At 36.2% G+C, this 28000-nt stretch overlaps 1 protein-coding gene across 12 annotated transcripts in view; it reads right to left on the bottom strand.

Moving 5' to 3' along the window:
* Positions 1-28000, bottom strand: part of LOC108706831 (protein unc-13 homolog A) — a 76145-nt gene that overhangs the window by 34684 nt on the left and 13461 nt on the right. For 8 of the 12 annotated variants that reach the window (XM_041579881.1, XM_041579884.1, XM_041579882.1 and 5 more), the window contains exons 2-15: positions 22969-22998; positions 21990-22089; positions 20679-20796; positions 18970-19093; positions 16906-16979; positions 16721-16775; positions 15274-15309; positions 12950-13157; positions 12575-12700; positions 7997-8467; positions 6586-6670; positions 2498-2541; positions 2212-2290; positions 883-888 (exon numbers count right to left, since the gene is read on the bottom strand). In XM_041579881.1, the coding sequence (XP_041435815.1) occupies positions 883-888; positions 2212-2290; positions 2498-2541; positions 6586-6670; positions 7997-8467; positions 12575-12700; positions 12950-13157; positions 15274-15309; positions 16721-16775; positions 16906-16979; positions 18970-19093; positions 20679-20796; positions 21990-22089; positions 22969-22998 (1556 nt within the window). The remainder of the gene's footprint in view (positions 1-882; positions 889-2211; positions 2291-2497; positions 2542-6585; positions 6671-7996; positions 8468-12574; positions 12701-12949; positions 13158-15273; positions 15310-16720; positions 16776-16905; positions 16980-18969; positions 19094-20678; positions 20797-21989; positions 22090-22968; positions 22999-28000) is intronic. The other 4 variants (XM_041579888.1, XM_041579890.1, XM_018243589.2 and 1 more) reach the window with 1 other exon arrangement.

Here is a 28000-nt window from a genome sequence, read left to right as displayed (position 1 = left end):
ATAATGAATCAACTTAAACATTTGCCTGCAGGAGAAGGTCATGGGCAAGCTGAATACACCTCGATTGACATAACCCAGCATTTTTGTATCTTCAATTTCTAGTTTTAAAAGAAAAATACTACAACTCAAGACTAATCAATGCTGTTTTTTTTTTCTTACTGATTGGATCTTTCAGGAATAGAAGTTTTCTGCCTTTTTGTTGTGATGAATATTGGCCTATTTTTTTTTTTTTGCTTGGAGACACGAGGTGCATGCAAAATGCAGATCTACAGATCTGGCCTGTCTCTATGCAGAGCACATGCCACTGTTTTTGGGTCCTGCTGTATTGCATGTCCAGCTGCCCACTACTAAATTTAAAATAACTAACCCTAGACCACCCATATAATGTTGTTAATCTCTCAAAATCTTTTTGTTATATTTCTCATGTGCCACAGCTACAATGCAATTTAACCTGCAACATGTATATATCATTATATGCACATTTAGGAGCCTCTTAGTACCTCAAGAACATCATGTCTTGTATACGCTGAAGTAAGAACTTCAAAGATTCATCCCTCCTATACACACATGGCTTAATAAAAAAAATAAAGAGGCAAGAGGGATGCTAAATACCAAGAAATGTATTACTAGCCATAATAGCATCATATGTAGCCCTTTGTATCAAGGCTGTTTCTACATATGTAATGTAGGACACTATGTTTGCCCAAGTGCAGTAACCCATAGTCATGAATAAGATGTTTGCTTTTAAACAGGTGACCAGTAAATACTACCTTCTGATTGGTTGTTATATTTATTCTTTTGTGAACATTTATATGCATTTTCATTTTAACAGTAATTGTTGGGAGTGCAGGGAAAATGGCTACAAAGATATCCTCTACTTACCATTGCCTTGGAACATTAAAGGAAGCATTAAAGGGAACAGAATGATTAGAAAATTTTCATCAATAAGATTTATGCAATTAATATCTTTATCTTTGAAAACATATATCTCCAGTAACAAATAGTAAGTGGTAAAGTAACAATGCAGATGTATGAAAAGGTAACTTTCCCCATCCATTTAGAAAGCTACATTCCATTCATTGAATTGGTACACTATAGGAAGCAGGGAGAATCTTCACCAATAAGGGAAGAAGGAATGATCAGAAATGGGTATGTTGATTAATATCTAATGCCACCTGGTTCCTCAGTTAGTTATAATGCATTGTTTTTGCACTTTTATCCCTTCATGCTTTGCAGAGTGCCAACGGGCACCTTTTACAGAACTACTGATGACACTAGAAAAGATGTTGTGATACAAATAAAAATTTTTATTCTACAAAAATCCCATATGCAGTTCAGCTATAGCTTTATTGTAACAGGGTGGCATCATAGTTGCACATGGGGAGGCACATTTATCAAGGGTCGAATTTCAAATTCATGTGAGTTTTTTTTAAACTCCCCTAAACTCCCATAAATTCGAAATTTGACTAGTCTAAATTTATTAATAACACCGAATTTTTTAAACTCAAATAAATTTAAACGACCCGAAAAATTTAATGAAATTCGATTGGAATTATAAAAACTCGATTCAAATTTAAAAAACTCAATTAAATTTTTTTTTCTCTGAAAAAAACTGAAATGTCAGGAAGGCTACAAACATCACCAAATTGATCACTGGACCTCTCCCATTGACTTATACAGTAATTCGGCAGGTTATAGGTAGTGAATAGTCGAATTTGAGTTCTTAAAGGGTCAGAGTATGATAAATTTCAAAATTGAAATTAAAACTCAAATCGAGTTTAGTTAATTCACAATTCAAATTTCAGAGTTTTGACCAAAAAAATTTAGAATTTTCACTTCGACCCTTAATAAATCTGCCCCATAGTGTTGCCTCTCTACGGATCCATTTAACCAAAAAACACCACATCTCCCCAAATTTATTAGGGAAATACAGAATAACAATTTGGGGATTTGGAACCACTTCAAAAGAATACCAGACCAATTCTGAAGTCTAATTTGCAATTGTTACTGCAATATAGTTATGTAGCCTGACATCTGCAAGATGCTAGGTGACTCTGTTCCCATATCTTGTTTCCAGTCACAGATTAACAAATCATTTTAATCTTGACAGAATTTGACTAATAATGGCAAGTCATCAGTGAGCTGCCATTTCCCAAATTATGTTTTGCCTGTTACTGCCAGAGTAGGATTCAATACCAAGAATATACTTACCAGATCACTGACCAAAGGGATGGGTTTCCTCTTTCGTATGTCTGGCATACTGTCTATAATAATAAGACCACCAGCTGGCCTGTGGGAGAATATGGAAAATACAGGATATTGACAGAGATAAATATAAAAAACTATAGATGATGATAGCTTGATAGATGATAGATAGATAAATTCATAGAGAAAGATAGATAGAGAAATTCATAGAAATACAAAGTATAAAATACACAGATGCATATACAACATGGTTTATAGTATGCTGCATTGTTAAACTAAAAATGTTACTTACCCATCCCAGAGGGATTTGGACTCACCACTCCCTTCACCTCGTGCCTGTTAAATAAAGTGGCAAATATTTGTTATTATAGTGCAGTGTGATGTTTTTTTTTTATCGTACCATATATATTACATTTCTTGGAGTTATTTTTTTCCATTCCTTCACTCCTTATATGTAAATGATGTTACTACATTATTTTTACTACTTGGTTTCTAATATGTGACATCACAGAAGATAACACCAAAATTCACTCATTTATCCTGTCTTGTATCAAGTACTGTAGCTCATTGTTAATTGGTCTTCCCTTCCACAGATGTCGTTGCCATGGTTACATAAACTGCTAATTGTCTACCACAGCACTTACACAATCCCTAAACTGGATTTCGCTTAAATGTCAAACTTCTGAAACTATGGCAAATATCTTGTTTTTTATTGTAGTATTTCTTGCATCGGTCTAGAAATTTCATAAATATGTATCGAAAGCTTTATTGATACAACAGACTGGATGGGGCTTGGATAAGATAGAAAATGGCTGAGCAGAAGAATTAAAACCAGGACATTTATTTCAAATAAATGATTTTTACATCTCCAGCTACATGGCAGACAGATGTGCACTTAGTTACATGTTGCAGACATCAAACTTCCACAAAATACTGTGCCTACAAAATCATCTACTGCTGACATTGTGAAACGTCACCAAGCCAATGCAAGGCTTATACTGACAGAAAACGTGGTGCAAGAGAAGTACACTTTCAGCCTGGATCTTTAGTCAGAATTAAGAAACCAGGAATACTGAAACAAGGATAATCTAAATTTACTACACCACTTGAATTGAGATGCCAGCGAGGACTATACACATACGAACTGTCTGATGGACGCATATGGAATGCAAGTCGTCTTGCTCCTGTTAGGAATAACTTTAGAGAAGCTCTATTTGATGAAGGACATTTTCCTACTACTGATGCCAAATGCAATAGGCCTGAAGAAAGTGAACCTATAAGGTGTACTGAGAGAATCAGAAAACTACCTGCATGGACCAAGGACTATGTGATGTGAAGAATATATATTATTGCTTTAAAATGCATTGTTGTTGTTTAGTACATTTGCCAAAATGCTTTCCTACTATAGGGGGAATATGTGGTGTTTATACAAATGGCCTGTAGGTGTCACTATGTTCAGACTAATACTGTGCATGCTTCCTGGACAGCTTAAAAGTGAAAGTTACTGTTGTGTAATGGCTGCAAGAATCTGCTAATAAAGCACTTTTATACTCTACTCATCCTCGGCTACCAAAACATAACATATGTGATGTACACAAACAAAAAGTCAGGCCTAAACTCATGACACTCTGACCGTGCAGACTTTCCTTTTGGCCAAAATGTTCAAAGTGAGTGTTACTAAACCCTTCTTACTTACAGGACATCTTATGTAATCACACTGAAAGTAGGTATAAGTGCTGTTTGTTTATCTTTTTTATTTTTATTGCTCATCTCACAACTAGTCTCATAAGTTATTGGCTGGGATGACTTAAAGGAATTGTTCAGTATAAAAATAAAAAACTGTAAATAAATGGGCAAAATAAAAAAAAAATGAGGCAAAAAATGGGAAAAATAAAAAATGTTTCTTATATAGGTAGTTAGCCAAAAATAAAGGCTGATGTGACTGGATGTCTAACATGATAGCCAGAACACTACTTCCTGCTTTTCAGCTCTCTTGGTTTCCACTGATTGGTTACCAGCCAGTTACCAATCAGTGACTTGGGGGGCCACATGGGTCATAACTGTTTGCTTTTGAATCTGAGCTGGATGATGAGGATCAATTGCAAACTCACTGAACAGTTATGTTGTGGACCCCTTTTAGTCACTGACTAACTCAGAGTTAGAGACCTGAAAAGCAGGAAGTTGTATTTTGTTCTGTTCTGTTAGACATCCGCTCACTCCAGCCTTCATAGATTACATTTTTGGCTAACTAACTGTATTAGAAAATGTTTTATTTTATTATTATTTTACACTGAACTGTTCCTTTAAAGAAAAGTGTTCCAGTTGTATGTCCCCACAGTACCGTACAGGAAGCTAATGTCTTACAATTTATAAATTGTCTGATGGCATAGGTCTTATCTGTCGATGGATTTGTTTACTGTTTTTGTGGTCTCATAAAACTGCATGGCTCACAGTTTCATAGTCTTTAAAAGTATTAATATTAAAGTTACTTAAACTTATCTTAGCTTTCCTTTAGACAATCTTAAAAATCCTTCTATCCTTTTTGTTAGCTCCGCATTAAATTTACAAGCCGGTACTCTTAAATATCACAGACATAAACAAGCATCCATAAGGTAAAAGCTATTCATCTCCACCTTGCACTATTTTCTGGTCAAATTTTAAAATTAAGTATGTAAAGCCAACAAGCAGCATAACTAATGTAGTAATGCAGATGCATGCTGTGCCCTATTTCAAGTGCTACAGAAATGCTACTAATGCTACTAAATTAGTTGCTAATTAGCCAGCCATGATACAGATATAGCAAAGGCATTGAGCTTTAGACCATTTCTCATACATTGGCTTGCTCTATTTCATGCCAATGACTTGACTTCCTAAAATAAATATTCTGAAGAAACAATCAAACATTTGAAGGGATTTGGCAAGGGGTGGCTGGCAAGCTGGTTATGCACAGTTTAATTTACATCATTTTATCTGACTGTATTTCAAATAATAATTCTAACCAATATATCAGCATACAGCTGAAATGGGAAAACGTTGTTTTTACTGATGAAGACAGAATATGAATAATTATTTGCATTTTTTCTATACAAGTACCATGGAAATGTGTAAATATCTACTTCTATGCTTTGGTGTATTTCAAACACAGAAATAAACTATTCCTCTGTGCCTTAGCATTTCCCTGCACTACAGAAATACATTTTCACATACTGGGACAGAAAACATTATTTTATCGTTTATCATGAGACAACTTATGTACTTGATTCAATTTGAGGAGAAACAACTTTTTTCCTATTCCAATTCCAGTTTTTTCCCATAGGCTTCCATGGAGTTTTCATGTGATAAACTGTGAGATTTCATTGAATTGCATATATATATTGGCTATATGGGGAAATCTCAAACTAGATTAGGAAATAAACTGTTCTCATCAAATTGAATCTGACATATAATTTTATTATCCCTTATGGCAGTTTAATGTATAATCAGTCTACTACACAGAACAAGTTGGACAATAATGCATTATTTTATTTCCACTGAAACAGTGATTAGGTGGAAAGAGAGCAAAAAAAGCACATTCCCTACCTACCTGCTTGCGACATCTTGAATGTCTGCCCACAGGACTGAGGGATGTTTGGGAATAAAGTGTGTGCAAGGAAGGGACTGAGTGGGGAAGCCTCTCTGAATAAAAAACATAAAAATGACACAAAAGCATAAAAGTAACCAGACAATGTAGAAAAAAAAACAACAAATAAATAAATAAAAACATAAAATGACAATCATGGTGCTGAACAGAAATGAAAAAAAAAGATACAAACACGGGCTATTTATTATTTTCTGGTTGAGTTTTTAAGGGGAAAAACCAAAGTTTTTAGAGGAAAAAAAAACCCACAATTTTTTGGATATTTATTATGGTCCAAAGCTGCTAAAAATCCAAATCTGAAGATACTCCAGCTAAAACCTGTAAAATTCATGTAAAAGTCAATGGCAGATGCCCCTTTTACAATTTGAAGATGTTTTTTGGGCAGCCATTTGCAAAAGTCACACGATTCAATTGTAGCAATTTTTTATTTCATATTTTTTAAGTAACTTAAGCCACATGGTTAGGAGTTTAGTCAAAAAAAAAATTATAATAAAAATGAGAAAAAATGAGTTTTAATTAATAACCCTCAAAATGTCACCATGCAAAAAATAAGTAAAAAAATATCTTAAAATGTGTAATGATTTAAATTTAAAGAGACAGATGGTGAGATTTATAGTGAGCAGCATGTGTATTAAGGTTATTCTGGGCACACAAATTAGATATACTGTTACAACTGACCTTTTTAATATTTAGATATATTTATATATTTTCTTTAGGGATTTTGATGCAATATAATGTTATACCTCTTGCAGCTGCAGGCACACCTTGTTGAATGCTCGTAACCAGTTCGCTTTTGCCCTGGACATACCAGGCTCTTCTTCTCTATAACTGTAGAAAAAAAGTTTATTTACACACTTTCAGCAAAGATCAACAAAAACAGTTGGTTAAAATAAAACTACCCTTTTAAATAGATATCATGTATCTATCCTTATTATGAAAACTGCTTAAATAAAAAAGACTTACCATATAACTCTAAATATACCATGTAAATATCTCCACAACCATTATTTCCAAAAAGATGTCTTCCTAGTCTTAACCTAAAGCACACTTACTGAACAATAGTATAATGTATTGGATATTATTTTTTAACTGTCCCACAACTGGAACTCTTGTAATGGTAATACAAATTAGTTAAGTGCACTACACTGAAATAAAGCCAAATTATGAATACAGGGTATAAACAAAATTGACATCAAGTTAGGATCTATTGTATTGGTTTACAAGTTGTGGGAAAAGGAATTGTTTTGTAACATACTGTGAGCCAATAAAACTTTTTTTCAGCTTGGAGTGAAATTTGTTTGCTAATGTTAACAGGCAATGGGCTTATACTGTAAATGGACCGCTGAGTTTGAATATGAAAATTCCCGATGAGCTGAAAAAACGCATACAAATCACCATTTTATGGTTATTATTATTTTATTGTTGACATTTAGGGGCAGATTTATCAAGGGTCAAATTTCGAAGTGTAAAAAACGTCGAAATTCGACCATCGAATTGCATTACTTCGATATTCGAAGTCGAAGGTTTTTTAATCGAATTTGACCATATTTGGTCAAAGTAAAATCGTTCAATCGTGCGATGAAATCCTTCGAATCGAATGATTAGAATGATTTAATCGATCGATCGAACGATTTTACTTCTAAAAACTTAGCCAAATGTTGCCTATAGGTTCTAGGAGGTCCCTATAGGCTAACATAGCAATTCGCCAGGTTTAAGGTGGCGAAGTGTCGAAGTCTAACTTTTTTAAAGAGACAGTACTTCGATTTTCGAAGTCGAACTTTTTACTTAGAATCAAAGTCGAATTTAGGCCTATTCGATGGTCGAAGTACCCAAAAATTAGTTTGAAATTTGACATTTTTAAACTCGAAAATTCACTTCGACCCTTAAGTAAATGTGCCCCCATAATTCTTGATTTGCGCAGTATATGTATTAGTGCAGAATTCTTGCACAGCATATGCACAAACATACAGCATGAGAAAAATACAATATAGTACTATATAATATATATAAGCACAAATATTATGGGAAACTAAATCTATCCCAAGTATCCTAAAATGGACAGATTGTGCTAATAAATATAAAGGTGGTAGAATTATTTTAATAATATTTTTTTATGGGATACAATGGATTTTTTAAGAATACTTTGACACCCACCTCTCTGTAGCTTGAGGAGGCTGGACTGTTGGCACTGTTGGCTCTACTACCTCCTCTGGCACAGCTTCTGGTGTCCTGTCCTTCTTCAATGGTGTATCAAGGGGTTCCTTCTCCTCAACTTCCAATGACTGATAGATGGATTCCTCCTGTCCATATGCCAATCTTCCTCGTTTTTCTTCTTCCTCAAGTTGTTCATCATCATACAGTTCCTGGTCAGAGAGCTGCCCCCTACTATCAGGATATTCTTCCTCGTCTTCGCTATAAACTTCAGGTTCTTCCTCTCCTTCCCAAGTTGGCGACTCTTTTCGGCAGCTGACAGAACTATGACAGGAGTGATAAGAGTCTCTATCCCTTTCTTCCTCTATTTCTGAACCCTGCAAGCTGTCATCATCTGGGTCAAAGTCATCACTGAGCTGTGAGGAGCCACGACTGATCTCCCCTGATGAAGCATATCGACTACTTCCAGTGGGGCTACAGAACCAGGGTGCATGAATAAAAGCATGACATAAGTAGGGTTAAAAAAATTTTACATCCTACTGTGATGTTACTAATTCCCAGTACACAATTAAAACCAAAATATCTTCTTCTGGGTGAGTTGACCTCCAGATACATGGGCTAATGTAAATATTTCTATGGAACAATTATAATATTCCTAGTTACAATTAAATCAAATGGTGCATACATGTCATCTGAATGCTGACTGTTATCATAGGTAAAAAAATTAGTTCACTGACTTTTTTGAGACCCGCACCTTGCTCAGATGCATACCCTGTGTTTGTTTATACTAGATTGCTGCATAAATCTTACATTACAAGCCTGGCACTGCTATATATTTCATACATGCTTTAAATAAATTCTCTTAAATAAATACAGATTAAAATGCAGAATTAAAAGTTGTGACTTTGTGATTGCTGAAAAATGTCTGCTCTAAACCTCATTATTATTTTGAGTATTTTAGTGGTAATATAAATAAGGGACCAGGAATAAAGTAAAAAAAAATAACAGAATATTCCTTGTACACATGAATGGAAACTGTCATTTAAATGCTTTAGGGACAGGGACATTATGTAAGTTTTAAACAGCAGTACCACCCACATACTCTTGATCTATTTCGAGAATGCTCTTGAAGATATCAATATGGTATTTCATTTCACTCATATAAATGGGATAAAGCAGGGGAGACAGGAAGGTGAGGGGTACATTTTTCTTTCAAGTAGTGAAATTTTTTAAGGGGCAGATTTATCAAGGGTCGAATTAAAATACTTGAAATTCGAATATCGAATTCAAACTTTTTTTCATCGAATCTGGCTATTCTGCGGTCGAAGTAAAATCGAACGATCGAACAATTAAATCCTTCGAACGATTTTAACGTACGATCGAACAATTTTTACTTCGACTTCAGAAATTTAGAAAAATGCTGTAGAAGGTCCCCATAGGCTAACATAGCACTTCGGCAGGTTTAATTTGGCGAAGTATTGAAGTTGAAGTTTTTTTAAAGAGACAGTACTTTGATTATCGAATGGTCGAATATTCTAACTATTTTTACTTCGAATCAAATCATAGTATCCTATTCGATGGTCGAAGTATCCAAAAATTACTTTGAATTTTGAATTTTTTTTCTTCGAAAAATTCCCTCGAATTCACTTCAACCCTTGATAAATCTGCCCCTAAATGTTTTATCTCTCTAAGAGTGTAGACCACATGGTGGCACCATGCCTTCTCGTGTGTTTTAAGTAGCCTTTTATAGTCTACAGATTGCATACATGTCATCTGAATGCTGTCTGTTATCATGGGTAATAAATTAGTTCACTGACTTTTTTGAGACCCGCACCTTGCTCAGATGCATACCCTGTGTTTGTTTATACTAGATTGCTGCATAAATCTCACATTACAAGCCTGGCACTGCTATATATTTCATACATGCTTTAAATAAATTCTCTTAAATAAATACAGATTAAAGATGTTCTCTTAAAATGCAGAATTAAAAGTTGAGGCTAGTTGTGCTAGCCTCAGTTCTCCCAAGAGACTTGTTTAGCTTAAATAGTTGAAATAGTATCTTTGCTTATCTTAAATTGCTAAAAATGTATCCAAGTTCAGTTGCTGGGTGTTCTGGGCTCTCTGTCAAAAAGCCTCTTATTTTAATTGTTTCAGAAACGTTATATCTATTTCTGGGGTCAAAGAGATACTCAGAACTGTTTAATAAAAATCCAGGACTGCAGGCTGCGCTGTCAAAATCGGGACTGTCCCACAGAAACAGTATGAAGTGTTGCAGCACTTGAATTAAAATGTAACACTATTTCTTCAACTTATCATGTGAAATAATAATATAATAATGTTTTTTTCAGAAAGGAGGATTTCAGATAATTTGTGAAAAAAGAAGGGAATTGGCAAGGCCTAATATGGAAGGGGTTACTGTAACGTTACAAAATTAGATCCATACTGGATACTAATACAAGAGACAGTTCTTTCTATTTAATGAAAGGTTATGTGAGAAGGGTTCACTGGTGGTATGTTTAATGACATACCTAAAGGGTCATCATCATCTACAGGAGATTTTTATAAGCCCAGATACTTACAGTACCAAGCAGATATTTCTGAACCTGTGACATGCCCCCAGTGCACAAAGTATAGTTTGGAAATTATACTTCAATGTTACTGTACAATTGTTTACAGTTGTGTATATATAGAAAGAGAGAGAGGTATGTGTGTGGAGAGCATCTCATCCCCCCTTAAATTAAACACCAGATTGCTTGTAAACACCACTAGACTGACATGTACCTTATACACCATTTTCTTTGAAGTACAGGTATAGGATCCCTTATCCGGAAACCCAATATCCAGAAAGCTCTGAATTACGGAATGGCTGTCGGAATAGACTCCATTTTATTCAAATAATCCAAATTTTTTAAAATGATTTCCTTTTCCTCTGTAATAATAAAACAGTACCTTGTACTTGATCACAACTAAGATATAATTAATCCTTATTGGAAACAAAACCAGCCTATTGGGTTTATTTAATGTTTAAATGAATTCCTAGTAGAATAAGGCATGAAGACCCAAATTACAGAAAGATCCATTATCCGGAAAACCCCAGGTCCCGAGCATTCTGGATAACAGGTCCCATACCTGTACTGCTATTTTCAAGCATTGTTATTTTGCATAACTCACAATTTACTGAAAAACAGAGACCATAGAAGAAAACTGAGGTTCCTTAAATATTACAACAAACCGTATGTGAATTTAAGTGAAACCTTACAGGCATAGGTAGAATGATAAAGATTATCTAGTTACTAAGCAGAGCTTGCTTTACCACCTGTATTATTCCATACTTGTATGGACCCTTCTATTGCACAGCCTTACAGAATATGTTGGTGCTTAACTAAATATGAATTCATAAATATATATATAGATATAGATATATATATATATATATATATATATATATATATGTGTGTGTGTGTGTGTGTGTGTGTGTGTGTATTCACTATATAAATAATATTAATGGACACAAGCAATAGGATGGTTACCATACATATATGTACAGTTCTAGTGCAAAGGGTTCATAAATGTAATCTCTAAATATTTAAAATGTGAAAGCTCATATACCACCTTGCACTGCCATATAAGATTAGAGATTGACAAATGCACTTTTAATGAGCAAATTCTTGCTCCCTATACACCTCCTCTGATTTGTGTTTTAGTATACTTGTGAAGTTAACTTAGACCTCTAGCTCTTATCTATCTCCCCCTGCAAATAAGCTGCATATTCCAACCAACAAAATATTTTCCAGATCCATAGCACAAAGCAGTAAGCTGCTGACAAAATACCCTGCATGAACAAGATCCCCACGTAACACAAGATCCCCCCTTAAGCGCACATGCAGACAGAATTACAGAGGCACACCTCAGGACAGGCCAATACTAAACAAGTCCTACACCCAATAAATATAGTGGTGCTGAATTTAGAATGTTGGTGATTATTTCCACACTGCTTCATACCTCATCATGATGTATACGACATATTCCCAGCTTCCATCCTACATTAAATCCTAGTGTTTTACATATTATTTAAATTATGTAAAATGTATTGCAGAGATGATGTCAGAGAGTAGTACGTTTTTGAAAGTCTAGTAATGCTTGAAACGGACTTCCAGGATTAGAAGCACAAGGAAATATTCTAACCAAATGTAAATGTATTTGCTATGAATCCAAAGCAAAATATATCACTGCCCAGTTTTGTCCAACTTTTTAAAGTTTTATCTCAAACATAGCAAACTGAAAATTTCTTCTTGCCATTTATTTGAAGAGTTTTTGGTTATTTGGAGTGGAGCAACTAGCTGAATCATCCTTTTAAGGATTTCGAGTGTTACGGTAGAATAGTGAATGGTTCCTCACTGGCTTTTTGCAGCAGGTATATGCCTTTATCCATATACTGCAATGACTGGCACATTTTTCCCAATGTGTTGTAAATTTTATGCATTGAGTGTCCCCTGTTAGCACCAGCCTGTCCTGATGTGTGCATACCACGAGCACGCCACTCTGCAGCACCCACACTGCAACACCCCAGGACTGACCCACCTATCGGACAGGTCTAAGGACTGCCGGCTCTCCAGAGAGTGCTGCCGGCTGGTGAGGCGGCTCGAACCGGAGACAGACTCCACATCACTGCGCCCGTTAGTGGCAGAGTCTGCGCTATCGTAACGCCTGCCATCCAGGGAGAGAGGAAACAGGTCAGAGGGGGTCACACACACCCCTCCATCCTGCCCTCCACTGGTTTGTAATAGTGATATTACACATTAATATAAAGCATAGAATGTTTAGTATAAAGACTATAATAGCATCAACTTAGTTTGTTCAGTACTGTTTCTTTGTATCAATATTTAGATTATTACAACCATTTTTAATTTATAGATTGTAAACATTGGTGTAGATTCATTGGATGTAAGTCTGCACCTGATTGGACGATGGTCAGAGAAGTCCAATTCATAGCTGTGCACCGAATCAGTGTATGATCCATGAGAGCTGTGTTGCTGTCGTACAGGGTACTGGTGAACTGAAGCATTAGGCTGTGAGGTGGAGTAGTAGGGGGGTGGGATACTGTTGCTGGTTTCACTGCGGTAATCACTATCCCGATCATCCACTGCACTATCGGGATCCTCATCTAGAAGGGGTGAAAAGAGAGCATCAGTGAATAAACCATGAAAACTGCATATTTATAAAGCTATGGAAAATGTTTTCCACCAAATTGAGTGTTAACTTCAAAGTGGTATTTATCAAGTTGTATTATTCTGTACAGCGAAGGATCACATCAGGCCACAGCAGCCCTCCTCCAATAGAACTGCATAGGCCCCTATTATGATTCACCAGGATGGCCAAAATGGGCAAAAATCAGCTTGTATGGTGACCTCAATAAATGAGATAATATTTACATTTATGGCCAGTTTTGCTCTTTTTTATATGCCTCTATGTTTAAAGTACTTCTGAAAATAAAAGCTGCCAAGCAGGCAGCTTATCTGCCTGTGTATGGAACTGACAACAAGCCTTCCCAACTAATATCTGGCCAAAAATCATTTATTATCAAGATATCATTTTGAAAATCCTGTCAGAGCCAATGATCAGATCTGCCTGATTTGACCCTGAACAGTGACCAGATCCACTAACTTGTCAATCTCACCAAATGTGGATCTGGTCATGTCCACCAGACTGAATACAGCCAAGAGGGAATTCCTTTTACACATCCAATGAGAATGGGCTCAGTATGCTTGGAAGATGCTAAAAAAAGGAAGAGCCAAAACTTAAACCAATAAATACTGTAAACCTGCTAAATGCTTTGCTCTCTGATGGTTAAATTATATGTTAATTAATATGTTATGTTTCACATATGCTGCTGTTTTGTTTCTGCATTAGCCTCTATGTTTATTATGTGCCCTGTTATAATGCTGTTTTCATTACCTTTGTGATTTATTCTCACTTATAAGGTATTGTATGCTTTAGAATTAATTATTTTTATTTTGTTGAGATATTGAAGAGTCCTCATTTATATTATGTCCCCTGTGGTTATGCATTCCATGGGGCTAGAGTTAATGAGCCCTCTGAAAATAGTGGTTTACGTCAGCGATGGACCTTTGGATGTCAGTGGGATGCTGAGACTGATTTCAGTATAAAGGCAAAAAAGCTACAGAACAGACCTTCAAACAGTAATTATATTTCTGTGATTTTTTTCCTTCCACATTGCCTTCCCAATGCTATCCTATTTCCCTTCATTTGTAGTGTTATTTTATATCATCCCACACTCTTTTTCTCCCAAGCTAATTCTGTTAGCTTCTCTTTCTTTTATTTCATCTTCAATCTTCACTGCCTATTAAGCCTCCATTTTTCACCCTCCATCTTTTTTTACCTGTTGTTGTCTGTTCAGCAATGCTCCACTGCCTTCACAGATTTCTACCTACATGGTTTTCAACTAAATGTCTTATATCTAAATCATGTGCTCAATCTGACATCAAACAATCTTTTTCCTTTAATATTTAATTTTTTTTATTACTGAGCTAGTTTCTACCACATCTATGGAAATTATATTTCATATATTTATCACCCCATGTGAGGTTAAAGAATTGTCTATGAATTACACATTTAATTTTTGTCCTGCAGTGTCTCGTTGCTTTTATTTTGCTTACATGGGGATCTGTTCTATACCTGCACCTGGATAGAAAAACATATATATGTATAAAACTGATATGAGAACACATATAAGAGCGCATTTTTTATTTAGATTCTGCTCTTTGTCCTAACCAGTAAATGCCAAGAGGTACTGCTCTATCATTTGAACTGACAGTTACAGCAACTGATATATTTATTAAACATGTGCAACTTGCACCTGTAGGCAAGCAGTAGTGCTCTGAGCTCCATACAGCTATCAAAAATATCTTTTCTTTTAATAGCAGTTCTAAATCCTCCTATCACATGCAACAGCAAACTGTGCTCAGGGCCACTCATCCCCACTGCCCTTAAAACCACCATAACAAATATACCACAAGCTGGAACTGCTTCATGGCACCTGTGCAAAACAAAGAGAAATGCCCTTACATTTGTAGAGATAGGTAGCCATTGAGATTTCTATAATTTCCTAACAAAAGGTATTTATAAAAATACTTAGTTAAAAATGGCAAAATGCAATCACAGTGTATCATCAAAGATATTGTTGCAGATTATTACATATGAAACTATTTGCTTATAAAAAAATGGGTTACATTTACACAGATAAAAATTTGTATACTTACTGTGCTGCTCCCCCCAGCCAAAATAATTCCAGTTACCTACAAATTAAAAATGGACCAACATAAGAACAAAGTTAGCCTTATAAATTTCCACTTATATGTGGAGTAGACTGCATGCACAGGGACAGTAGGAACCACCAACAAATGGTTCATATTATAGTGTGTAATTTGACCTACCGTCTTAAATTGTGTTCTACATCACTGGCTGTGTCTCCCTTAAAGGGATACTGTCATGATTTTTATGGTGTAGTTTTTCTAAATTCTTAAATTCTAAATTTCTTAATTACACTGTTTACACTGCAAATAATTCACTGTACCATGTAAAATTGCATTCCTAACCCAACTCAGTTTAACTGAAGGAGTCACAGTAAGACATGGATTTTTAGTATTGAGTGCTGTTCTCCAAGGAGCTGTTATCTTGTGTCAGAGAGCTGTTATCTGGTTACCTTCCCATTGTTCTATTGTTAGGCTGCTGGAAGGGAAAGGGAGAGGATGATATCATTCCAACTCATGTGCTTTCAGAAAGAGCCAGCACTTCAGGATGGAACTACTTTCAGGCAGGCTGTTGTTTCTCCTACTCGATGTAACTGAATGTATTTCAGTGGGACATGGATTTTACTATTGAGTGCTGTTCTAATATCTACCAGGGAGCTATTATATGGTTACCTTCCCATTGTTCTGCTGATGGGCTGCTGTGGGAGGGGAGGGAGGGGTGATATCACTTTTACTGCAGCACCTGCAGTACTGCAGTAAAAAGTGACTGAAGTTTATCAAAACACAAGTCACATGACTGGGGGCACCTGGGAAACTGACAATATGTCTAGCCCCATTTCAGATTTCAAAATTAAATATTGAAAAATCTATTTGTTTTTTTGAAAAATGGATTTCAGTGCAGAAGTCTGCCGAAGCAGCACTATTAACTGGTGCGTTTTGAAAAAAAAACATGCTTTCTCATGACAGTATAAAATATCCACACTTGTCTGTCTCAGCTGTCATCTGTCAATAGTGAGTGCATGTAACAACATACTACAGGACTCAAAAAGTCAAAAATACAAAAAGGGCAAAAGCTTTACAAAACTTAATAGTCACCCCACCAGAACAACTGCTGGTTCAGTCTTATGGTGGAAAGCAGAATTTCTTTCCATCTCTAAAAGGGCAACTATATACCCATGCTAATTGTTAAATAGTTACAACTAAATATATTATTTTTTAGGCAAAACAAAATACCCAGTTTCACTTATTATCTACTTAATCTACTGTTTTTAATTCTTCCATGTTTTATCTCATTCTGTTTACCTTTCTCCAACATCTTTTATCCCAACACTTTAACCCATACTCACAAAATACTGCACACTCTGCACACTTATGGACCAAACAACTGCAAGGCAGCCTTTGAATTAATAACTATTCATGTAAGTCTGGCAAATGAAAATGACTTTACATTACTTACAGCATTGAGATCGGACAGGAAGAGGATTCTCCGGAATTTCTTCTTGAAGAACATACTGAAGATATAGGGTAGAATGAATGAAAGTAGATTACCAAACAATAGAAGCAGTGCACTTTTTATGATCCAGAAAGGCACACTGCATAAATTAAATTCTGCAATAAGGGTAAACTAATAAAACCACTTACATCATCCTGGTCCCTCATTGCATTAAGTTGCTCAAGTTTCTTTGCCCAGTATCGAGCTTCTTCTTCTGGTATATCTAAGTTAAAAAAATAATAATAATAATAATAAAGAAAAGACTGCAAACCACAAACCAACTGTTTTGTTCTCAATTTTTTGCATGGAACCCTAAACCCACTTGTTGCCTCTCTAATTGGCTGCAGAAGCATGTCTGTAAATGGCTATGAATACACACAGGGAACTAAGTGAGCATAACACACATAACAAAGAACTTCTCTTCTTCACATAATGACACATTGCTCGTGTCTATTTCTGCCTAGCGAAACTTCGCTAGCACTCTTGCTCTTAGATTAATTTGAATAGGGTGGGTAATTAAAAGTCATATGGACGTCTTTAATAGTAATGTTGGTGCAAATGCTTGAAGTGGCCACTTTTTAATACAAATGTCCAAAGAGCCAAATTAAAAACAGAAGAGATCCCTGAATGCCCTAGACATGAGTACACCCTTAACAAATGTGGCATGCCCCTCAAATTAGTTTGAAAATTTTGTCTTTAATAATTTGGACTTTTGAAGGCAATCCCGCTCTAAAAAAAGAAAAGTCACCAGCGTATTTGATGCATATGATGTCACTGACATAGGATTGAGGAAGATGTAGCTTCATTTTATCAGTTCGTCTGGTCTGAGGTGGCAAAGTAAACTCTGGCGAAAGAGGTAATGTTCAGTAAAATTTGCATTTTACTGAATTTGCAGAGTAATGACCATCAGCCAAAGCGAAAAGTTGCCAGGCGATAGAGTGTGAATAAACACTGGCGACGGTCTCGTTTGCGAGTGAATTGTCCTCTTCACCTGTTATTAAATTGGCGAAGTCCCTGCGGATGGGATTTCTGGCGAATTGACGCTTTCTTTTCAATTGTTTTTATTAGCATTTTACGAATTGACGCTAACTTCGGCGACTTTGCCCTTTAGTGAATCTGCCCCACATTCTTATATATTGTTAATGATCCTGGAGGAACTTATCAGTTCAACTATTTACCCCTTGCAACAAAGCAGAAATATCCATAGAAGGGTAGATGTCTGCTTGTCATATATTACTGCATGTATAGCAATTCATAATAGGGCTCATTAAGTCCGATACTGCAGTAGCATTTACGCAAATTTCACTGCTGTCAGTTGCATGTAACACCCCATTCATTAAAGGTACATTTGTCATAATATACTCCTTGTACTTCCGTGTACTTGTTCTCAGCTCCTCTCATTCTGAATCAAGTACAGTTGTACCTATTGACATAGAGCAGTGATCCCCAACCAGTAGCTCATGAGCAACATGTTGCTCTCCAACCCCTTGGATGTTGCTCCCAGTGGCCTCAAAGCAGGAGCTTATTTTTGAATTTCAGGCTTGGAGGCAAGTTTTGGTTGCATAAAAACCAGGTGCACTGCCAAATAGAGCCTCAAAGTAGGTTGCGAATCCACATAGGTGCTACCAATTTGCAAATCACAGCACTTATATGGCAGCACAAGAATATTATCCATTCTTGTGTTGCTCTCCAACTCCTTTTACTTCTGAATGTCGCTCACGGGTTCAAAAGGTTGGGGATGCCTGACATAGAGGAACCCTGGAGCTACCATCACCTCTGAACCAAGTGGTAGTTCCAGAGTCCCCTTGGTGCCCTGCATCAATAGGCTCGGCACACTTCTAAAGAATTGAAGCATGCACGTGCAGTAAATCATGCCAACCAATTTTCAACACACAACTGGCCAGACCCAACGGCCCTTTGCTATCACATGAACGCCAAAATTCTAGTGAAAAAATGCTGCATTATGGGTAAATCATAGGAATTGTGCTCGAAATTACACTTTGTCAGATGCATTTACTGACTTAAATTAGTCCTTGTACTTTGGTCTAGCATGTCAGCAATGGTATTCTACTGGTTAGCCACTGCTCTTCTGCTGTTCTTCATTATAGTACATTTAAAATTTGACATCTCGTCTCATTATATCTGGCACTAATTTAAGTAAGTAGGACAATGGTAGGTAGACTAGTTTGATTTCTTGCTGAGGGATTTCTTACCTAGAGGAAGCTCAAATCTGGTGTCTAGTAAGATGCAGTGGAAGGTTGGATCTTTGGTACCACAAATCTCATTGTCTGCCATTATGACCTGTGAATCAAGTGTCAGCCATTCCCCAGGACCCTCCTAAGTGTAAGATGGATAGAGAGAAATATATAAAAAAGAAAGATAGTAAAAACAGAGGAAACGATGCTGTCGTTTTGGAAGAGTCTAGAAGTGAACAATTGATAAATGAAAACCAACCAGACATTTAAATGTCTGCCATCTGCCTGGACCCGCCTATGCCACCCCCACAAATACTTTTCTAATAAGACAAAATAAATCATATAATGGCTTTTGCTTTAATAATGAAGAAAACAATTACAGCATTAAGAGAATTTCTGAATCGTCAAAAATGATTATAGATCAGCTGAAGACTGATAAATCGTAAGACCTATTTGCTTATACTATGTGAAGCATAATGAATATGACACCATCAGGGGCCAACATAGGAAGCAGTCTATTTGTGGGTACAAGTAGTACCAGACCAACTATTTTATTATGTCTATGAAACAGGTCATCTGTATAATGCTTTCAAGGTGCCCTAAATGATTATGCCATGGTGCCCAGTAACTACTTACTTCATTGAACATGTTATGGGCCTACATGGGCATGGAAAACTAAACAGAACTTTAAATGGAAACAACCTGCATACATGAGCAGGAGCACCATTCTTACTGCTTTTACTGAAATGTGAATATATAGCAACACATGTTTTATGGATATGGGGACACACCTTTTCACAACAACTGCAGGAAAATGTGAGCTGTAGTGGCCCTTGAATACCAAAATGAATACAAAGCAAGGATTACTGATTGATTGTATTACAAGTGTATATAAAAATTAAGATTGCATTTAATTCTTCTACACAAACAGGAATATTTAAACTGCAATGTGCACAAGCCTGTTTACTGAGCAAATTAGGTTGCACAGTTTCCCCCGAGGAAGTAAATTCTATGAAATGCTTCGGACTGATGGTACGGTGGTACTGAGCTAAATGATCCACCTTTAAACTGCAAGTTTGCTTTTAATAAATCACTTGAATAGTTTTACAGTATAAGCACATACCTTTATTTTGTATTTATATTATGAGACATGTATTACCACCACTAATGTCTTTCAAATTTGCTGCACATTATTTACTAAACTCAGCAGCAATTTAGCTGATTTGTTATGGATGCATGTGTAATGGTTTTGTACATTTCTTGAAAACTAATATAGTTGTTAAGGTTTTGCACTGGAGCTGTACATTCTACTTGCCATGATGCAAGTATTAACAACAATCTATGCCTCGGTTAACTCTAATTGTACTGTATGTTCCATAAATATCCCATTTGATGTTGCAGTTGCATGGACATAACTGGAAAAATTACAAACAAGAAGAACATAGCAAACTGACCACAAACACTTTGCATACCACAGCCTTAAGCCCTCTATGTCTTCTAAATGGATAGTTCACCTTTTAGTTTACTGTTAGTATGATTTATCTGGTGGCTAGGGTCTAATTTCCACTAGCAACCAGGCAGTGGTTTGAATGGATCACTGGATTAATGGAATGGAATTCATGAATAGGAAAATAAGTAGTAACAATGTAAAAGGACAACAAACATTACTTATAACTTAAAGTTGAACCGTCTACACCCTAAATTCAAGGAATTGCAAAGCAGATTACCTCATTAGATTGTCGGATAGTCCTTAAAGGGATCCATACTGTTCCCACCATAGTGTCCCAAATCAATCCTTTGTTCCAAACTTCCACTGTTAGACCAAGGTCTAAACGACTAATCTCACTGTATAAAAAGCACATTGACTTAAAGTTAAATCTTAAAGGTTAGTATCCCTGCAGTCATGTAAACCCTCGTAAATATCCATGCAGACAGTATAAAAAATACCTTCCAATGCAGGCAGGCCCGTCCTGGCAAACGCGAGAGGGGCTGCTGTAAGACTGTCATTATTTAGTGGGCCTGTGGGGGCTGTTTGGACCTTGTATTTGATATGCCAAGACCATGTTTGATTGTCAGTCCAGACCTTGATGCAGAGTTTACCAGTCTGAGTGTGAAACGTTTGCTGTTATATCATGGGTGATGCTGCATGTGTCCTTGAATGTAAATTAATTCAAAGAAGAAATAAGGCCTAAAAAGGCTGTTTTATATACTGAACTTTGTACTGTACTATCAACCAGGTTCAAAATTGCTAAAATACTAAGATCTAAACTAAAGAGATTCACATAATTGCCCCATCGTGTATCTTATTAGGTCATCTTTTGAATATCAGGTGATACTCATATCCTCTGATTCTATAGGGCTGATTATTAAATTCTGAGCTGCCATGTGATCTGAATGAGTTACTAATTAACAGGGCTTATAACCTTTTAAATGTACATTAATTTAAGAGACTAATGTTTTAGGGTAGAACCAGGGGCGATCCTGCCCAATTTGCCGCCCGAGACGGCCTTTGTTTTTGCCGCCCCCGCCTCCCCCACGGCACTCACCTTCAGCACCGGACGGGGGTCGGGGTTCCACGTCGCTAGTGCAGGGAACGCTCTCTGCACTAGAAGAGCCGAATTTCCGGGTTGAAAACCGGAAATTCGTCTCTTAGTTACCAGGAGCGACATTTTTGCCGCCTCTGGCAACCAGGGGGGCACTGCCGCCTGAGGCGAGTCTGGGTAGAACTACACAATGCGCTTCCGTGCTGATTGCATAAGACAAGACTGTCGGATGAAGACACAACATGCATCGTTTGCATCTTACAGTAGTATTGTGTCGGATGCAATCAGTTTTTACTAGTGATGGGCGAATTTGCGCGATTCGCCACCAGTGAATAAATTTGCGAAACGCCCGCGAAAAATGGGCGCCGGCGTCTCGCCGTTTCGCAAATTTTTCACCGCAAATTCGCCCATCACTAGTTTTTACATGGGACATTTGTATTATTTACATTAGATTGTGTAATTGTTCTGCCCTTGATGAATGCATTTCATACTCACAACATGAAATCCTGTTCCCAGCAGGGCTGGTCTCCCCGCACTGCTATTGTTGTGCTCTTCACATTTTGCACCTTCAAGGTAACGTAGGCATTGAACTTTTCTGTCACGAGAAAAAGAAATCAGAAAAGTATAAAATGGTTTCATGACACAGGGCCCATATATGGGGGCACACAGGAGAACAGGGAACAAGTGAGATGGGGTCATCCACAGTTTCATGCAGAGGTTGGGGCCAGGGGAAGGACTCCCTAAGTTTCACCACTGCCTGGGCTGGAATATTTACATAAATGCACCAAAGTCAGGTGTTCCCAAATGAAAAGCAATTGATACAAAGGGCAATATTTTGGCCCTCAGCCTAGTGCTGGGCACTTGTGACTAAATGCGGTCATGGGGGTACCCCTCTCTTCTGTAAATGGCAATAACTGTGAAAAAAATGTCCTGCACGTGCAAGGATTGGAGAGCAGGTGCTTAGGAAAGAACTAGATATATATTTTTATGGTGTCTACATTTCAGCCACCAGAAGTGCTCACTCAGCAGGTGTCCAGTACAAATCCACACAGTGGTGCCCCATGCTTGCTTCAACCAAACTCCCATCTGTAATTTTGCCTTATTTATCAATAAAATAACTTGAAAAATTTGGTGCGGGAAAAGACTTTATAAAATCGTGAAAAAATTCAAAACGTATGAATTTATTAGATTTGACGCCCGAAACTTCTGACTTTTTTGGATTATCTCCCAAAACCCACAAATTTTTTGAATGAAACCCAGTGCAGATCATGAAATCTTCCAATTTTAAAAGGCACATCTGCCATTGACTTTTAGCAGCCTCGCAGTGTAATAAAACTAAAAAAAATTGAGCATTTTCCCCTTTAAAACCACAACTTGAAAAATGTGGGTTTTATTAAAGAACCCCCGCTAATGTACAAAATAATATTTCCTAAAAAATAAATAAAAAGTTTAAAAATGCACATGTCCATCTTACCTTGTGCTCCATCAAACTTGGCCTTTTTCACTGTGAAGAGAAAAGGGAGAAAAAAAATATTTTATTGCTCAGCCTAAAATTAATTTTAATATGGCATAGATGACATTATAAGAGACTTTGCATTTTCTGGGGAAGAGTAATATGTTTTGTTAGCTTAAAACACTTTCTCAAACACCTTTGCGAATGTTACCAACCATGTTTGCATCCTTTTTGACTGATTACAGACCTCAACGACTTCCTCGCAAAGTGAACAAATGGCTTTTGCGAACATGCGTAGTGTATGTAATAAAATTTCGCACAGCATTTTTGAGACAAAATATTTAACGAACCTCCAAAGCAGGTGTTAATGCTAACCTTTGCTTAGTGATAATACAAATAATAATATATATTGCCAGCTGCGCTAAACATTTGCAAAAACGCCATTTTAAATAACGCTTGCGATTTTAAATTACATTCCCCCTTTGTGTTTTCATTATTTATGCATTTATTTAATAATTTTTTTGGTGTACAGTTTTCCATTATGATATTGAAACTACAAGGTACTTTTCTGAATTCTCAGAACAAGTGATGAATAGAAGACCAAAGGTGTAATTTACAACCCTGGAGCAGGCCCCTTAGTACTTAATTATGAGCACTTGCACCCCTATTTTATAATTTGGAAATTGTCATCATCGGGACTGGAGCAATGGGGATTGGCACACAGGAAATTTTAAAAATGTTTGTATCTCCAGCGAATCCCCAGTGTTTCTGAACCAATGTGGGTGTGGTTGGGCAGCATGCCACCCCCTAAAATCCTGCAGCCCTAGGCCTGGGCCTTGGTGGCCTTTCCACAAATCTGGGCCTGCAGGTGAGAAAAAACTCTGAAAACCTCTGATCAGAGTGCAATTGTATTCTTATTTCGCAGATGACTTCAGAGTGGATAAGTTTCATTCAGCTACTTACTTTCTACTGAAAGAAAACAGTTCAAGATATTAGGAGCATGCTAAATGAGGTAAGGTTACTTCTTATAAATGCAAGTCATTAGCTATACATATAGATTGAATAGAAAATAAAACATGAAAAAGAGTGAAACATAAACATGAACAAACATGCACAAGTGTTTTATAGATGAACTCATTGTCTTAAGCACATTCTAACACTTCGATCCATTATATGTAATATGACTGTAAATGAGTAAGGGATATGTCCTCAAAAAGTGTCCACCTAGCCAAAGATATTAAAAAATGTGGGAGAACAGAAAAAATGCAGTGTATCGCAGCAGACTCTAAGGCCCAATTTATCATTCATACTGAAGAACAAAGGTAATTCCATTCTCATCTTAGAGAAGGAAATGCTAGCAATTGTATTTATCATTTTCCCCCTGAGGCCTTAACATTAGAGAAGAAAACACAGATGAAGGTTTGAGAGATATACATGGCTTGGGCAGCATCCTTTCATCCTTCTAAGCTAAAAGTACTATCTTCTGTAAATAAATTCGCTGAAGCTGGCCAGTTCCTTAGCACTTGTAAATACTCCATTCATTATGTATAAATTATAGGCTTTAACAAAAACGGAACTGTGCTGATTAATCAACAGAGCACCTCCCCTCTGTAATTGAAATACATAAAAAATGAAGAATTGCTTATATAAATTGGACAAATGTTAAATGGTTATGCTTTATTTCACAGCTTTCTCGAAAAAAGGATTCCAGACAAGATAGATCTGTATATGTCCATTCACTGAACTTCTATATAGAAAATACATTGAATCTGAGGCATTTGAATATACTCCCATACGGCAAGGCTCATTGGGCACTGCTTTCTCCCATAGACACATTTCAATGTGTGATCACATTTTTACTATAATGGCAACAAAATGTGATCACAATTATTTTAAAATTTGAGTTTTCCAAATGTGAGTTTTAACAAATGAGAAAAAAAAAAAAACACGACTACGTTTTTATGATTCAAGGTTTTTCATAAATTATATAGCAATTTGAGATGTTCAATATGTTTGAGGTTTTTCAATTATGAAAAAAATCCTCAAAAATACATTTGCCTCCCTAAAAGCTTACGATATACTCCCAAATTAAATAGAAGATTAGTGTGTAATTCAGTGTGTAAATATATCATTCTGTTTATAACCACACAAATACAAATCTTTGCTAAATTAGTGTTTTTTATTAAATTTCAAAAAAATTGGCATCCACTTTACTGCATCTTATTTCCCATGTTTGATAGAAAAATAAAACATCATGAAAACAGATTGAATTCCAGGGGCCTTCTGAACAGATTGATGTCCAGTATGCATAGGATTAACAAAGTACACGGCATGTGGGAAAATAATGCATGTGAATTTTCATGGCTGACTACAGCTGGTTCAAGAATATACTGCTTGCTTTTTTTAAATCCCAGAAAACCATGTATTTTTGTATTCTACCAAATTCAAAATGATTAAAGATGCATTTCTACAAAATAACAATTAACTTAAAAAATATGTTTTTCAAAAATTTCCTTAAAAATGAGTGCCAGCAGTTTTCTAAAGAGTTTGAGTTCAATATGTAAACCGTGGGACATGTAGATACCCCAAGATGAAAAAAGTAGACAGAAATTATATCTCAAAAAGAACAATGCAGAATACAATAAAATAGCTAAAATGAGATAAAAGAAAATCATAACATAAATAAATATATAAATATGTGAGGCCAATGGGCCAAAATTAACAGCAAACACAGTTTCTACATATCTACTCTTGTTCTGGGGGACTGGAACAATAATACCCCAGAGGTCATCCACTCATTGACAGTGGTCTGTGAATTGAACTGAAATATATGAGAACTGAAATGGGAATGGAAATATGCCTGTTGATTGACTGCCAGTGAAAGGAGATTTCATAACCTGTCATATCCTGGCACTCAGGCTACATATGTGTCTATAATTTATAATTTTACAATGAAATCAGTGGTGACAATTTATGTAGGGATCAATCTAACACACACATTTTTCTAAAACCTCCAAGAATAAATTGGTTGCAGGTTTGTGTTTATAGCCTTCTTTGCCAACTGTAAGTACAGTTATGGGACCGATTATAAATACAACCCTCTGTTGTACTAACTCGGGAAGTAACAGCTGGAGAGGTTGTATAGAAGTCAGATGGAATATCCTCTAACAACTTCATTGAAAATTAATGGAACAATGCATTTCCCACTGGCGAATTTTCCTGCAAAAAAAATGCACATGAAAGTTTTTTTGCTTTTTTTCCCATTTCCAATGAGCGTTTGAGGAAAAAAATTGCACACGTTTTGATGTTTTTGTTTTCTTCACAAACTCAATTTTTTATAAATCTGACCCTTAATCATTAATGTGCAAAATGATATGATATAATATATAGTGATATATGATTTGCTTACAGCTGAAAAGCTTCATCAGCTGTCCAGTCCACCCTCACAGTTTCAAAACCTTTGGTATAAGGGTTCTGAGCACATTCATGGCCTTCACATCCATAGCTTCATATCTTCAATTAAATGAATGAGTAGATGACTTTAATTCTTAGCAAATCCGGTATGTAATGCATTTTAGTGGGTTCGCCATATTGCATCTGAAATGGTTATAGATCATGCTAAAAATATCTTAAAAATACTTTTTATGTCAAAGCAAGAAGGAACAGCAACAACCATCTTTATCAAGTTATAGGCTAATAAAGATATACAATATATTTATATCTCTGCAGAGGTAAGCATTTTATTTGCTATCTGCATTTCTTGATTTCCCACCTACTGTGACCCACACTGTATGTACATTGCACATTATAACGTAGCTTCCATGAGGCATTCATCACATTGTGAATCAATGAATAATTAATTAAAAATATATACTTTATATACCATTCTAAGCTAACAAAAATAGTCATAATAATATGTATTTCTCCCAACAAATCCATGGCAATGGGAACTTCAGAAACCCCCCTTTTAAAACAGAATTAGACTTTTTATTAACCAGGAAACTGAAAAGTATAACAAACACTGTACTTATTGCCCAATTATAAGTTGCCCCTAGCAATGGTTGGTGTCTGGTTGCTGTCATGATTTTCTGTTTTATGCACTGCTGCAGTAAGCATTTGAAAGAAAAACATGACCTATAATCGCAGCAGCTGGGTCAGCACAATTACCATTTTTATATATGGAAGGGATTTTTCCAGCATTTTGCCGCTCCCAAGAGATTGTTCCTGAAAAACCAGACTAGTAATATGTACAGGTTATATGTACAGGTTATATGTACAGTTGTACATCTGAGCCAATTGATATTAACAATTTAAACTGGAAAGCCTAAAACTCTACATATATTTAATTTATATTGTGTATCTTAGAATGTCAGGGATAGCCATTCTGCCAAATTTAATGAATGCTCTTTGCATAATATCTAGGTATTTTCTAGGATTAAGGATTACAGTATGTTTTAAATTTAGGAACAGGCACTCAATGCGCAGGAAATGGCAGGAAAGTAAAAGTCAAATAGATTTCTTGAAGTATCAGAGCAGCAGAGGCAGCCTTATGCTTTTTGAGTTGTCATAACACTCACACTCAAGTCTATGACAAAACAAGCCTAAGGCTGTCTTTTACTATCCTTCCTTGAGGACTGCTCATTGAGTGCCTGCTTTTATACATATAGTGGTTTACTCTCCCCTAGCTGAAGGCAGAGGAGCGAAAATACACATGAGAAATGCTACTTTATACATTTGGATTATTTTATTATAGTATTATTTTTTAATGCAAGTGGAATATTGAGCCCTAGGATTCTGTGTGTCTTTTGCAATAAAATTCCTGATGTTTTTATGGTGTTCTTTAATTCTTTCTTTTACTGGCTGCATGGTCTCGCCCCTATAAATATATCTTGCCACAAGGACAAGGATTGGTGTACTACATAATTGACATGTTTCATATATTCTTAAAGGAATTTTCTTGCCAGAGTACAGGTGGGTAATAGGGTCACCTTTGGTAAAAAAATTACATAATACACAGTTGAAGCAGGGAATATACCCGTCTTCAGTGTTCCTA

Source organism: Xenopus laevis, chromosome 1S (genome assembly GCF_017654675.1).
Source record: "Xenopus laevis strain J_2021 chromosome 1S, Xenopus_laevis_v10.1, whole genome shotgun sequence".
NCBI lineage: Eukaryota > Metazoa > Chordata > Amphibia > Anura > Pipidae > Xenopus > Xenopus laevis.
This window is presented reverse-complemented; position numbering and strand designations above follow the sequence as displayed.